Genomic DNA, 14,938 nt, shown 5'->3' with positions numbered 1-14,938 from the left:
AGAGTATTTGAATGATTTTTGAGGAGGATTTTGGAAATCTGCTCAAAACAATTTAAAAAAAAAAAACTTGATGTGAATAAAGTCTAATCTTTCTTCTTCTTAATGGATTTCTGACCACATCAAAGTTGAGCTTTTTAAAATATAGAGAGACTAAAAGAATGTTACTGATCTCCACCATTCATCTTTTATACTGTAAAACTGTAAGGTCAATATGTGTTTCTTTAAATTATGGATGGAAAAGCTTTCTAATGTCCATTAAACCAAGTGATTCTTTTTTCACAATCTGCCAACCATCTAATGCCTATTGGGGTGTCCACCCATGGTTAATGGATTTCCAAATACTCTATCCTTTTGTTTTCACAAAATGTTTTTATTTTAATATTTTTTACACTTAATATTCTTTCCCAGTCTCACTCAGTGGGTCCAGGACCAGAGTTTCATCATGTGCGTTTCCAGCTTGGTAGCCACAGTGTTCTGGTGTCAAACTACTTGAAGAAGCATCAGTTCACAGGTTGTATACATGGAATATCACGACACAGAATAAAGCGCACTGAAATTTCACACGTGCCATATCCTTTCACTATAACAGTTGTTAAAACAATAAAAGAAAGAAAAGTATAGTTTTCCGAACTTTTAACCACGTTCTTTATTCACAAAAGCCCTGATGATGATATCAAAAGGATTAACTGCCACAGAGGAGGCTTGGGGTAAGACCGGAGTTACACTCGCGAGTCTTTCTTTCATCGCATCACCCGACACGGCTCCACGCTCCTGACAGGAGCGGATCGGCTGCATGTATTTCTTTGTAGCTGAGACGCTCGAGTCTGGATGGTATCTGGCCATGCTGGGTGATTTGATGCGAGCAAGACTTGTGATGACTCCCCTGCAAGAGTAACTCCAGCCTTAATACAGAGAAAAGATGGTCTACATAAAATATAAAAGTTTACATGTATGCTAAAATATGTAATTCATATTTAAAATGTTTTTAAACAGGTTCTTAGTATACATTTTCTGAAAACATACTGAAAAAAGTAGAATGTAAAAAAAAATCTTATTTTGCTCAATACTATTGTCTCCAATCTGCTTATAAAAAGGGATATCAAAAATCTACACTCTCTTAAAATGGCAAGTTTTGTCATCTTAAAAATATAATCCCAAGAAGAATGATTTCTGAACTTTTTCCACCTTAAATGTCACCCGCGATCTGTACAATTCAATTGAAAGATAAACTAAAAACCATTCCGATGCAAAAGATAAAAAAACAACTAAAATAATGTGGTTGCACAGATATGTGCACCCTTAAATTAATACTTTGTTGAAGAACCCTTGAATTTATAACAACACTCCTTCTTTTTGGGTAGAAATCTATCAGTATGGCATATCTAGAATTGTTAAATAAAAAGCATAGACAAAAAAAATAAGGGATTAAAAAGAATTAAATCCAAAATATAAAAATTATAAAAATAGCAAAACGGCAATGTCATAGAAACAAATGTATGAATGATGCAACAGTCCCTCTTAATTAAGGAGGTAATACAGGTGCAAAATACTGACAAAACAACCACTCTCAACCTACCAGTTCGTGGAGGGGGGTGATTGCCCAATATTAGAATTGCACACAGATAAAATTTGCAATAAGTTAAAAGTTACACATATCTGAAGCACAATGTCCAGCCAACAATCTATTACATGCCCCTGCTGTTCGATTAGGTGGGCAGCCCGACACACTCTCAGTACATTACAGATGTGCAGGCCCCTAGTTTACAAGATCACCATTGATGTGGCTGGATGTACCCAATAAAAATTGTGCAAAATGTGAGGAAAAATAAATACAAGGTATTGGTTTATATTTATATGAGGTATTTCTATCTGGGTAATCACCCCTTCCATGAACTGGTAGGTTGTGAGTGGTTGTTTTTTCAGTATTTTGCACCCTTTATTAAGGGGGATTGATGCATCTTATCTGTGCATTTGTTTCTATGACCTTGACAGGTAAATAATACCATTGCCTTTTTGCTATGTTTATGTTATCACATGCAGAAGTAGCAATCTTTGCCCACTCTTCATTGCAGTTGTGCTCCAAATCTGTCAGATTGCAAGGACATCTCCTTTGTACAGTGCCCTTTTTAGGTTAACCCAAAGTTTTTCAATTGGATGCAGGACTGTCCTCCGGCTGGGCCATTCCAAAAGGTTGATCTTATTCTGATAAAGACATTTTTTATTGATTTGAAGGTATATTTAGTGTTGAAAGGTGAAATTGATCTTCCACTTTTTACCAAAGGCCTAAAGATTTTGTTGCAAAATTGACTGATAATTTGAACTTTTCATAACTCCAACCATCTTAACTAAACCCCTACTTAAAGTTGCTAAAAAACAGACCCAAAGCATAATGCTACCTCCACCATTCTTCATTGTGGGTATGGTGTTATTTTGGTGATATGCAGTGCTGCTTCTGCACAAAACCTACCTTTTGTAATTATAGACAAAAAATTAAACTTTGATTTTATCAGACCATAACACGTCTGAAAATAATATCCTTTTGACAAACTTGATGTAGGTTCTGGCAAAACAAAGCTGGGCTTGGATTATTGTTTTTGTAAGTCTTCCATCTTGCCACCCTCCCCAACAGGGCATACATATGAAGAATACGGGATATTGTTGTCAAATGCAGTACAGAACCAGTACCTAATAATTCCTCCGGTTCCATTAATGTTGCTGTTGGCCTGCCAGCGACCTTCCAGAGCAATTTTCTTCTTGTGTTTTCAGCAATTTTTGAGGAATGTCCAGTTGTAGATAATGTTAAGGGTGCTTTACACGCTGCAACATTGCTACCGATATATCGTCTGGGTCACGTCGTTAGTGACGCACATCCGGCGCCGGTAGTGACATCGCAGTGTGTGACACCAAGGAGCAACGTTCAACAATTGCAAAATCGTTCAAAAACGGTGATTGTTGACACATCGTTCCTTTCCTTAATATTGTTGCTGCCACAGGTACGATGTTGTTCATCGTTCCTGCGGCAGCACACATCGGTATGTGTGACACCGCAGGGATGACGAACATTTCCTTACCACCGGCAATGCGGAAGGAAGGAGGTGGGCGGGATGTTACGTCCCGCTCATCTCCGCCCCTCCGCTTCTATTGGCCAGCCGCTTAGTGACGCCGCAGTGACGTCGCTATGATGCCGAACGCCCCTCCCCCTTGAACCTTGAAGGAGGGATATTTCGGCGGTCACAGAGACGTCGCTGACAAGGTATGTGCGTGTGACGCTGCCGTAGTGATAATGTTCGCTACGGCAGCGCGCACCAAATGTCACACGAACTACGGGGGCAGGTGCTATCGCGCACGACATCGCTAGCTATCGCTAGCGATGTCGCAGCGTGTAAAGCACCCTTTACTGTTGTGCCATATTAAAACCTATTTTTGTTTACACCTTCACAGGGCTCTATGGTATGTCTAATGTCTTGGAAAAAATCTACCATTCTCCTCACTAATAACTTTCACCAATAAGATCTCTTTGTTAAAAGCTGCTTACAGATGTGAAATACAACTAAGAAAATGTCAGGAAAATTTATGAAATGGTTCTTTTTGATATGATTTTTTTCACAGGACAATAACCTGGCATTTAACTGTGGTGTATAGAATTTTTATATCCACTAAATAATATTCTCATATATTTTCTTTATGGATTGAAATGCCTCCAAGTTGAACATTTCTGTGACTTGGTCTATATCCCTCAATGTAGTTTATAAAACTCCATGCACACGCTGTAGTAACAACTTCATATGCAGAGCAAATTTTTATTAAATGTCTGGCATTTGTTTGCAAACACCTGCTCCGATTCATCAATTCCATCGATTTTAATGCCTATCTTTATTAGGCTGCATGCTGGAATCATATGCTCCTGATTCATGAACAGGCACACACCTAATGATTCAGCCGTGTCTGACAAGTGATGTGTGCCTCCCTGTGACACACAACAAATCTACAAAAGTAAGATTTCTGGCATAAGAAATGCCAATACTTGTCATGAATTAGACAAGTTGTGGCAACACATACAGGTGCATCTCAATAAATTAGAATATTGTTAAAAAAATGTATTTATTTCAGTAATTAAATACAAAAAGAGAAACACATATTATATAGAGGCATTACAAATAGACTGATCTATTTCAAGTGTTTATTCCTGTTAATGTTGATTATGGCTTACAGCCAATGAAAACCCAAAAGTTATCTCAGAAAATTAGAATATTGTCACGCTCCCCGGGTCCCGACGTCGTTTCTCACTCACCGCTCCTGTCCCCGGGTCTCCTGCCTCCAGCCACACGTCCTCCTCGGCACCGCTCCCTGCTCTGGCCTCCGGCACCCGGGCGTCACGCATGTGCATTAGGGCGCGCGGTCACTGACTTCCTCTTAAAGGCCCTGCACTCCCTAACAGGATATTGCATCAGTCAGGGTCAGGTATATTAGGAGCTCTCTGCCTGGAGGGCGTCGCCTGTTCGTCAAGTTCTGCAAGCTAGGAGTCCAGGTCCCCATGTGCTTTGCCTGTGCTAACTCTGTCTCTTTCGTAGAGTCTGCTCTGCCTCCGTAACCGGCTCCTGAATCCGGGTTTGCCAAGAGGTCCTCCGGTGTCCGTCAGCGGGGAATCCCACCACCGTTACGTCTGCCTGTGCCTGTCTGTGATCCCCGGCTTCACCCGGCTGCCTCCCCGTCACATCCAGCTAACCCGGATCCCGTCTGAGCTTCCTAACCAGCACCCGTACCGGACTCCCTTAATTGTCTCCAAGAACTCTGTGGCTCTAAAGACTCCGTTCTACCCGTTCCCTGAGGGACGCTATCCTGGTCCCGCTAGTACTCCGGCTACCGTGTACCTAGGCCCTCTGGTGGGGTGACCGGACAGTCCCTGTATAGGGGTTAGCTCCAGGTTGCCTCACTCGGGGAGTCTGGTGCACGGCCCAAAGGATCCACCATCACCCGGACCTAACAGAACGAACAGGCCATGGATCCCGCCGAAGCACTAGCATCCCAACTGGCCGGATTGCAGCAGGAGCTGGTACGTCAGCGAGAGACCCAATCCCGTATGTTGGCCTTCATGACGTCAGTGGACACCCGCCTGAACACACTGCAATCCACAGCCACGTCCCTGTCCACTTCCGCCACATCCACGGCTTCCGTAGGGACAACTTCTGCGACCTCGCAACTGAGACTAGCCTCTCCGCCTCGGTTTGCCGGGGACCCCAAGAACTGCCGTGGGTTCTTGAACCAGTGCTCGCTGTACTTCAAACTGCTCCCACATCTCTTCGCTTCCGACCAAGCTGAGGTTGCCTTCGTCATGTCTCATCTGGAGGGTGAAGCACTGGCATGGATGAACCCCTTGTGGGAGAGGGAAGATCCAGTAACCACCAACATCCAGGACTTCCTGCACACCTTCCGCACAGCGTTCGATGAACCCGGACGTGCTTCTTCATGCGCCTCATCCCTCCTCAGGCTACGCCAAGGAACTTTGACAGTTGGTCAGTATGCCATCCGGTTCCGCACGCTGGCATCTGAGTTGGGGTGGAACAATGAAGCCTTGACTGCCGCCTTCTGGGAGGGGCTTACCGGTTGTATCAAGGACGAGCTGGCCGGTCAAGACGTCCCCTCCACCTTGGACTCCCTGATCGCCCTCGCAACCCGGATAGACCTCCGCTTTCAAGAAAGGTCTAAGGAAATGTCCCGTGAGCGGCGCCCTGTAAGGCACTCCGTTTCGCCACAGAAGCCTATCCTCTCCTCATCCGGGCTCTCTGGCTCCTCCATCCATGAGCCCATGGAGTCCATGCAAGTGGACCGGCTACGCTCCTCCGAGCAGCGTCAAGCGGAACGAGCCGCCAAGGGTCTCTGCTTCTATTGTGGAGACGGCGCACACCAGGTGCGTGCCTGCCCAGCGAAACCGGGAAACTCCAAAGCCTAGGGTTGATAGGAGAGGCCACCCTAGGTACTGGGAAGCTCTCTGACCCAGTGACATGGACTGTACAGGTGACAACAGGAGAAACCCGCTTCACGGCAGAGGCATATCTCGACTCCGGGGCAGCGGGTAACTTCATCCACCAGGCCACAGTTGACAAGTACCAGTTACCTGTTACCCCACTGCAGACACCGCTTGTGATAGCCTCTGTGGATGGGAAACCCCTCTCTGATCCCATTCTGTTCGTCACTAAACCTGTGAAACTGCGTATCGGTGCGCTACACACCGAAGAAATTGCCTTCTATGTTCTGCCACGCATGTCTCATCCGCTTCTGCTGGGTTTACCCTGGTTACGGGTACATGAACCTACGGTCAGCTGGCGTACTGGAGAAATCATCCGCTGGGGCCCGTCTTGTCATGAGAACTGCCTCCAGTCAGTCCAGCCCGTCCGTCGTCCTCCGGCCCCGGACTCCTTACCTGGTCTTCCTCCAGCCTATTGGTCCTTCGCGGATGTGTTCGATAAAAAGGAGTCGGAGGTATTGCCTCCACATCGACCCTACGACTGTGCCATTGACCTTCTGCCGGGAACCACACCCCCTCGGGGACGGATATACCCTTTATCCCCTGCTGAGACCCGGGCCATGTCTGAATACATCACCGAGAACCTGGCACGGGGGTTCATTCGAAGGTCCTCGTCCCCGGCTGGTGCGGGCTTCTTCTTCGTCAAGAAAAAAGAAGGCGACCTACGGCCCTGTATCGATTACCGGGGACTGAACCAGATCACAGTGAAAAACAAATACCCCCTGCCTCTCATCCCTGAACTCTTCGATCGGCTCCGTGGAGCCCGTATATTCACCAAATTGGATCTCCGTGGGGCTTACAACCTGGTTTGCATACGCTCCGGGGACGAGTGGAAGACCGCCTTCAACACCCGGGACGGGCACTATGAATATTGCGTGATGCCCTTCGGCCTTTGCAATGCTCCGGCAGTCTTCCAGGAGCTGGTGAATGACGTGTTCAGGGACCTCCTCTATGTCTGTGTAGTCGTATACCTGGACGACATCTTAATCTACTCCCCAGACCTACGTACCCACAGAGAGCACGTGCAAATCGTGCTACAGAGGCTGAGGAAGAATCGCTTATACGCCAAACACGAGAAGTGTGTGTTCGAACAATCATCCCTCCCCTTTTTGGGCTATGTAATATCGGACACCGGGCTGCAGATGGATCCCGGAAAGGTCTCTGCTATCCTCGACTGGCCTCCTCCTTCGGGACTAAAAGCCATCCAACGTTTCCTCGGTTTTGCTAACTACTATCGCCAGTTCGTCCCTCACTTCTCGACCCTAACTGCTCCGCTCTCCGCCCTGACCAAGAAGGGGGCCAATCCGAAGGCTTGGACACCCGAGGCCGAAGCCGCCTTCTGCTCTCTGAAGCGGTCCTTTGCTTCTTCTCCCGTCCTTCACCGTCCTGAGTTGAACCGCCAATTCACCCTTGAAGTTGACGCCTCCTCTGCAGGGGCAGGAGCCATACTTATGCAGAAATCCGCCACTGGGAAGATGGTCACCTGCGGCTTCTTCTCCAAGATCTTCTCAGCCCCAGAACGCAATTATACCATTGGTGATCGAGAGCTCCTGCCGTTAAGATGGCGTTGGAGGAATGGCGATATCTCATGGAGGGAGCGGTTTACCCGGTGATCATCTATACTGACCACAAAAACCTGGAGTATATACGCTCCGATCAAAGGCTGAATCCGCGCCAAGCACGTTGGTCTCTCTTCTTCGCCAGGTTTGACTTTCAGCTACACTATCGGCCTGCGGACAAGAACGTACGGGCAGATGCCCTGTCTCGGTCCTTTGTTCCGGTAGACCAAGAGGAGGAGCCAAGCCAGCCCATCATCTGTCCTAGCAAGGTCATCCCGGTGGCTCCCGTCTCCCTGGCACAGATCCCTCCTGGGGAGACGTACGTCACGGAGACCGACCGACTCAAGGTCCTCCAATGGGGACACTCCTCGAAAATGGCCGGACACGCCGGCCAGAAGAAAACCTGGGGCGTCATCGCCCGTCACTATTGGTGGCCGTCTCTTCGTACGGATGTCACCGCCTTCGTCTCTGCATGTTCCTCCTGTGCCCGGAACAAGACGCCTAAGCACCTGCCCTTTGGTCCTCTTCTCCCTCTGCCGACTCCTTCCATTCCATGGCAACACATAGCCATGGACTTTGTCACGGACTTGCCCTTGTCCTCCGGTCATACGGTCATCTGGGTCGTGGTGGACCGATTCTCGAAAATGGCTCATGTTGTTCCTATGGCCGGATTGCCCTCTGCTCAAGAGCTTGCGGACGCCTTCCTATAGCACATCTTCCGGCTGCATGGCTTTCCTGCCCATATTGTGTCTGACAGAGGAACCCAATTCACCTCACGCTTCTGGAGGGCTCTCTGTGAACACCTGGGGGTGTCTCTGGACTTTTCCTCTGCCTACCACCCTCAGTCAAACGGACAAGTGGAACGAGTCAACCAGATCATGACCACCTTCCTTCGTCACTACGTCAATGTCAACCAGGACAACTGGTCCACGCTCCTTCCTTGGGCTGAATTCTCTCATAACCGCCAGGTCAGCGAATCCACCTCCAGTTCTCCCTTCCATGTTGTCTATGGTCTCCAGCCTTCTGTGCCGTTACCAGTCTCTCCAGCTTCCGATGTACCTGCAGCAGATGCCCTGGCCAGAGACTTCTCCGCTATATGGGCCTCAGTCAAGACCTCCCTGGGACATGCTGCTGCACGAATGAAGAAACATGCGGACAAGAGACGTCTTGATCCTCCTTGCTTCTCTCCTGGGGACTTGGTCTGGCTTGCCTCCAAGTACGTCCGACTCAAGATTCCTTCGTACAAGCTGGGTCCGTGGTACATCGGTCCCTTCAAGGTCCTCAGGAAGATCAACGAGGTGTCCTACAAGTTGCAGCTACCGCCCTCCATGCGGATACCCAACTCCTTCCATGTGTCCTTGCAGAAACCTGTTGTCCTCGGTCCCTTCTCCTCTGATGCCTGTCCTCCTCCTCCCATAGCCGATGATGACATCTATGCGGTAAGAGATATCGTGGCCATGAAGACCGTCAGGGGACGGCAGTACTTCCTGGTCAATCGGGCAGGTTATGGTCCCGAGGATAGGTCCTGGGAACCCCGGGAGAATGTGGGTACTCCTCTGATTCGTGCCTTTCTGTCCCGGTTGCGGGGAGGGGGGTCTGGGGGGGGTACTGTCACGCTCCCCGGGTCCCGACGTCGTTTCTCACTCACCGTTCCTGTCCCCGGGTCTCCTGCCTCCAGCCACACGTCCTCCTTGGCACCGCTCACTGCTCTGGCCTCCGGCACCCGGGCGTCACGCATGTGCATTAGGGCGCGCGCGGTCACTGACTTCCTCTTAAAGGCCCTGCACTCCCTAACAGGATATTGCATCAGTCAGGGTCAGGTATATTAGGAGCTCCCTGCCTGGAGGGCGTCGCCTGTTCGTCAAGTTCTGCAAGCTAGGAGTCCAGGTCCCCATGTGCTTTGCCTGTGCTAACTCTGTCTCTTTCGTAGAGTCTGCTCTGCCTCCGTAACCGGCTCCTGAATCCGGGTTTGCCAAGAGGTCCTCCGGTGTCCGTCAGCGGGGAATCCCACCACCGTTACGTCTGCCTGTGCCTGTCTGTGATCCCCGGCTTCACCCGGCTGCCTCCCCGTCACATCCAGCTAACCCGGATCCCGTCTGAGCTTCCTAACCAGCACCCGTACCGGACTCCCTTAATTGTCTCCAAGAACTCTGTGGCTCTAAAGACTCCGTTCTACCCGTTCCTTGAGGGACGCTATCCCGATCCCGCTAGTACTCCGGCTACCGTGTACCTAGGCCCTCTGGTGGGGTGACCGGACAGTCTCTGTATAGGGGTTAGCTCCAGATTGCCTCACTGGGGGAGTCTGGTGCACGGCCCAGAGGATCCACCATCACCCGGACCTAACAAATATTATATAAGGCCAACTGAAAAAATTATTTAAAACTCAGAAATGTTGGCGCCTACTGAAAAGTCTGTACAGTAAATGCACTCAATACTTTGTCAGGTCTCCTTTTGCATGAATTATTGCATCAATGCGGCGTGGCATGGAGGTGATCAGCCTGTGGCACTGCTAAAGTGTTATGGAAGCACAGGTTGCTTTGATAGTAACCATCAGTTTGTCTGCATTGTTGGGTCTGGTATCTCTCATCTTCCTCTTGACAATACCCCATAAATTCTCTATGGGGTTTAGGTCAGGCGAGTTTGCTGGCTAATCAAGCACATTTATACTGTGGTTATTAAACCAGGTATTGGTGCTTTTGGCAGTGTGGACAGGTTCCCAATCCTGCTGGAAAATGAAATTTGCATCTCCAAAAAGCTTGCCAGCAGAGGGAAGCATGCAGTGCTCTAAAATTTCCTAGTAAGCAGCTGCGCTGACTTTGGTCTTGATAAAACACAGTGGACCTATACCACCAGATGACATGGCTTCCCAAACCATCACTGATTGTGGAAACTTCACACTAAACCTTTACTAGCTTGGATTGTGTGTCTCTCCAGACTCTGGGACTTTGATTTCCAAAGGAAATGCAAAATTTACTTTCATCTGAAAACAACACCTTGGACCACTGAGCAACAGTCCAGGTTTTTTTTTTCTCCTTGGCCTAGGTAAGACACTTCTGGAGTTGTCTATTGGTCATGAGTGGCTTGACACTAGGAATGCAAGAATTGTAGTCCATGTCCTGGATACATCTGTGTGTAGTGGCTCTTGAAGTACTGACTCCAACATCAGTCCACTCCTTGTGAATTTCCCACAAATGTATTTATTTCTCTAGAATTTGTCCTTTTCTTACCGTTGATTCTGCAAAAACTCTTACTGTCGCTCTCATTCAGTCTTGCCTAGATTATTGCAATTCTTTACTAATTGGTCTCCCTGTTACTAAACTCTCCCCTCTCTAATCCATTCTGAATGCTGCAGTCAGGATAATTTTTCTCTCCAACCGCATCACTGATGCCTCTGCTTTGTGCCAGTCATTGCACTGGTTGCCTATCCACTACAGAATCCAACATAAACTTAGCACTTTCACTCACAAAGCTCTCCACAGTTCTGCACCACCCTACATCTCCTCCCTCATATCTGTCTATCACCCCATTCGTGCCCTTCCCTCTGCTAATGACCTAAGACTGACATCCTCAACAATTCGAACCTCACACTCCTATCTTCAAGATTTCTCATAAGCTACGCCTATGCTCTGGAACACAATACCAAGAGCAATCCGATTAATTCCCAACATCTACACCTTTAAGCGGACCCTAAAAACGCATTTCTTTAGACTAGCCTATCACCTCATCGCCCTGATCTAATCTAGCCCCTTTCTGCCTTTCATAAAATTTACTTCCAATTCTTGACTCCTGTATCTTGATTCCATTCTTTTCCATGTACTTTTTTTACACTCTGTACCTGTATAAATTCTGGTTGGCAACCGGTCCACGCAGCTGGTTTTGAATCCCCTATTAAATCAATGGCTGGACCATATATGATAAGCTTTTCTCTCCCCATTCACCTTTTGTCTCTCCCCTATTTCCTCAGACTGTAAGCTTACGAGCAGGGCCCTCACTCCTCCTGGTATCTTAATTTTGTTATTTTATATTGTCTCATATTGTCTGTACATGTCCCCTCTCAATTGTAAAGCGCTGCAAAATATGTTGACGCTATAGAAATAAAAATTATTATTAATGGCCTTTTCTTAACAATCCTATCAAGGCTGCGGTTATCCCAGTTGCTTGTGCACCTTTTTCAACCATACCTTTTTCTTCCACTCAACTTCTCATTAATACACTTGAATACAGCAAGCACTCTGTGAACAGCCAGCTTCTTTAGCAATGACTTTTTATTGCTTACCCTCCTTTTGGAGTTTGTCAATGACTGCCTTCTGGACATCTGTCAAGTCAGCAGTATTTACCATGATTGTGTAGCCTACAGAACCACACTAAGGGACCATTTTAAATGCTTAATAAACCATTGCAGATGTTTTGTGGTAATTATTCTAATTTTCAGAGATAATGACTTTTGGGTTTTCATTGGCTGTAAGCCATAATCATTAACATTAATAGAAATAAACACTTGAAATAGATCACTCTGTGTGTAATGACTCTATATAATATGTGTTCCCCTTTTTGTATTGAATTATTGAAATTTATTTTTTGATGATATTCTAATTTATTGAGATGCACCTTTATCTGATGTGTTCCTCTCCTACCACAGCTTCACCCTTTTTGGTGGAGATGTGCAAAACTGGAGTAAAATCTTCAAAATTCATAGCATTTTATACAATTTTGAGTAGCGCAAAAATGTTGTGACTTTTCAAAGCTTTGCACTCCAGAATTTTGGCATAGAAGCTTTGATTAATGAAGACCACCATTTCCATCAGTAGACTTTGCTTGAAATAATAATTTTGAAGCATGCAGAAATGCAAAGCAAGCACAGAGATTTATAGGTCTATATACAAGAAATGGAACACTTAACTCCTTAAAATTTATTATAAAATTAATTTTAAATATGCTTTTACTTTAAAAGTCAGAAAAATGAATTACAGTTCAAATGGATTTTTGATTTTTGAAAAAGTGGTTCTGAAACGATCAAACACTATTAAAAATATATATTCACACAAATAGGATTCAGCCTCCACTGATCCATACGCAGCTCCTTATCATTGCTTACATTAATATAGGAAGTAAAACATAAAGACTGAATTAGTGGTTGGGAGTGAGCAATGGACCTGGGGATGATAATTACTATTGTAAGACCAGAGATTATGTTAATAAGGAGATTCTTACGTTACTAGACCAAACTGAAAATTTCAGTTTGGTCTAGTGATGATGAGTACTATCTGTATTTATGTATTTATTTACTAGCATCTGATTGTTTGGGGACCTATTTTCTAAAAGTAGAAAAAGTCATTTAACCCCTGATACTGGTACATCAAAGATTATGTTGCTGCCTTTGATGTGGGCATACACGCATTTCATCAGCCATCATGTGCCTTTAACAGCTGTGAGTGTATTAGAGCTCCACCCGGGGCTGTCAACCTGTTAAATCCCACTGTTAATCTCTGACAGCGGAATTGAACAGGCACTGGCATGGAGACGCGCCATTCCGACTGCCCATCAGCGCACCTGTGATGAGAGCAAAGAGCGCTGATGAGTTGTTATGACAACCAGGAGTCTGCTAATGACCCCATTGTCTGTCATTATCATTCTCCTGTGAATGCTGGCCCATGGTCAGCATTCATAGGAGACTGGGAATTCTGCTATACATAACAATGCTAATGCATTGCTGTCTATAATATAAGCGATTGGATTATGGCAGGTTCAAGTCCCCTAAAGTGAGTATTTAATACAATACAAAGTGAGAAAAAAGGTTTTAAAATTATGATAAAAATAAATAAAAACATAAAAGTTCAAATCACCACTCTTTTGCCCTATTATAATTGTACTAGCAGCCATAGAAAAATAAAACATGATTTTACTCTGGAATAAATGATGCCAGTAAAATGTAATAGGGTTAAGTCCAAGTTTTATGTACAATAGAAGCATATGTTTTTGTAGGTCACCATTTGCCTGTTCCATTTTGGGTAACAGATAAGCAGGATTCATATCTAAAATGTATGTTTCATAAGTGATGCAAACTGAAGTAGAGGGACCCTTTTTTTGTATGGGGTCTGATTGGGTACTATTATGAGTCCATTTTCAGAACGAAGTAAAACGCAGTTTCAGTTTATCAATAGCTGTATAAAGCAAAGGAATTTGATAAATACATTCCATTAATTATCTGCTACTAATCTGAAGGCTAAGGTCACATGAGCGAATAAAAAATCGATCCCATTCTCAGCCCTGTACCAGCCGCTTGCAGTGTTTGAATGCCTGGGGGTAAGAAGAGTGTGATCGGATGTAGTGTGTAACAAACAAAAAAAATGGAACAAATCTGCCCCGGAAGTGATCTCTTTAGCGCTGGCTACATGGTGGCGGAGGTCCGAACTGAAAATTTGGGACTTCCATTGCCATTTAGGTCAAGTTTGGATCCGGAACAGAACTTTATATAAAGTCCAGCTGACCCCCAGACTGAACTTCCATGGGTACACTCATCTCTACCCATAATATAATTTTAGCTGTGCAATTCTGAACCTTGCTATATGAGTAAGATCCTAAATACAATCATTATAAGAGCACTTACTTGAAGTCATGACCATCCTTACTTGATATATTGCTTACGAGAATAAGAATTTTCTTTATTAAGGGGCTTTCTGAGTGGCTCATACTCATATAGTGCCCTCCATTTTCCAGACAAAAACATGTGTACATGAATTACGAGCAATTTGAATGCAATTTATGGCAAACTATTCATTACTAGTATATAAAAATTCCACATAAAAGTTACAACAGACATAGTGAGAGGCTCTATAGCCATTCTGAAGCTTTTAGAGGCCATTCATAATCTGTTTATTTCATGGTTTCCACACTTACTGCTTTTATTTATGGGTTGAAATATTCATTGATTCATTGTTCTGCCTCTTACATCTTGGAACCAGTTACAATTTTGTTACTAAAAAAGAACAACGTTTATAATATGCCCCAAGTTAATATTTCACCCTTTAATTGTCCTTCACACCATTATTACCAAAAAGGATGGTAACAAACCTTCTCAGTTTAAACATTAAGCAAATGTGTTTCGGAACTTAGGGTTTCCTTAATTGCAGTTATCCTTTCTGACTAGTGTAATTGTTTCCAGCAAGTCTGCTTTGCTGAGAATGAATTATTTTAAATAAAGATTAACTTTTGTGTTCCCTCCAGCAATTTCAAGTAAAGATCTGAAAATTTGTTATACACCAAAGTGCTTCCACATGATAGCTTCAGGTTTTGTAGTGCAACTGTTTGACATTTGACTTCATTAAACAGATAAGTATTCTGAGTAATGAGACGA

The 14,938-nt window shown here is 45.3% G+C and overlaps 1 protein-coding gene across 1 annotated transcript in view; it reads left to right on the top strand.

Moving 5' to 3' along the window:
* FAM227B (family with sequence similarity 227 member B) overlaps positions 1–14,938 on the top strand; it is a 756,766-nt gene that overhangs the window by 576,348 nt on the left and 165,480 nt on the right. The window contains exon 14 of the mRNA XM_075345811.1: positions 409–569. Within this exon, the coding sequence (XP_075201926.1) occupies positions 409–569 (161 nt within the window). The remainder of the gene's footprint in view (positions 1–408; positions 570–14,938) is intronic.

The sequence above is a fragment of the Anomaloglossus baeobatrachus genome, chromosome 4, assembly GCF_048569485.1.
Source record: "Anomaloglossus baeobatrachus isolate aAnoBae1 chromosome 4, aAnoBae1.hap1, whole genome shotgun sequence".
In the NCBI taxonomy this organism is placed as follows: Eukaryota; Metazoa; Chordata; class Amphibia; order Anura; family Aromobatidae; genus Anomaloglossus; species Anomaloglossus baeobatrachus.
This window is presented reverse-complemented; position numbering and strand designations above follow the sequence as displayed.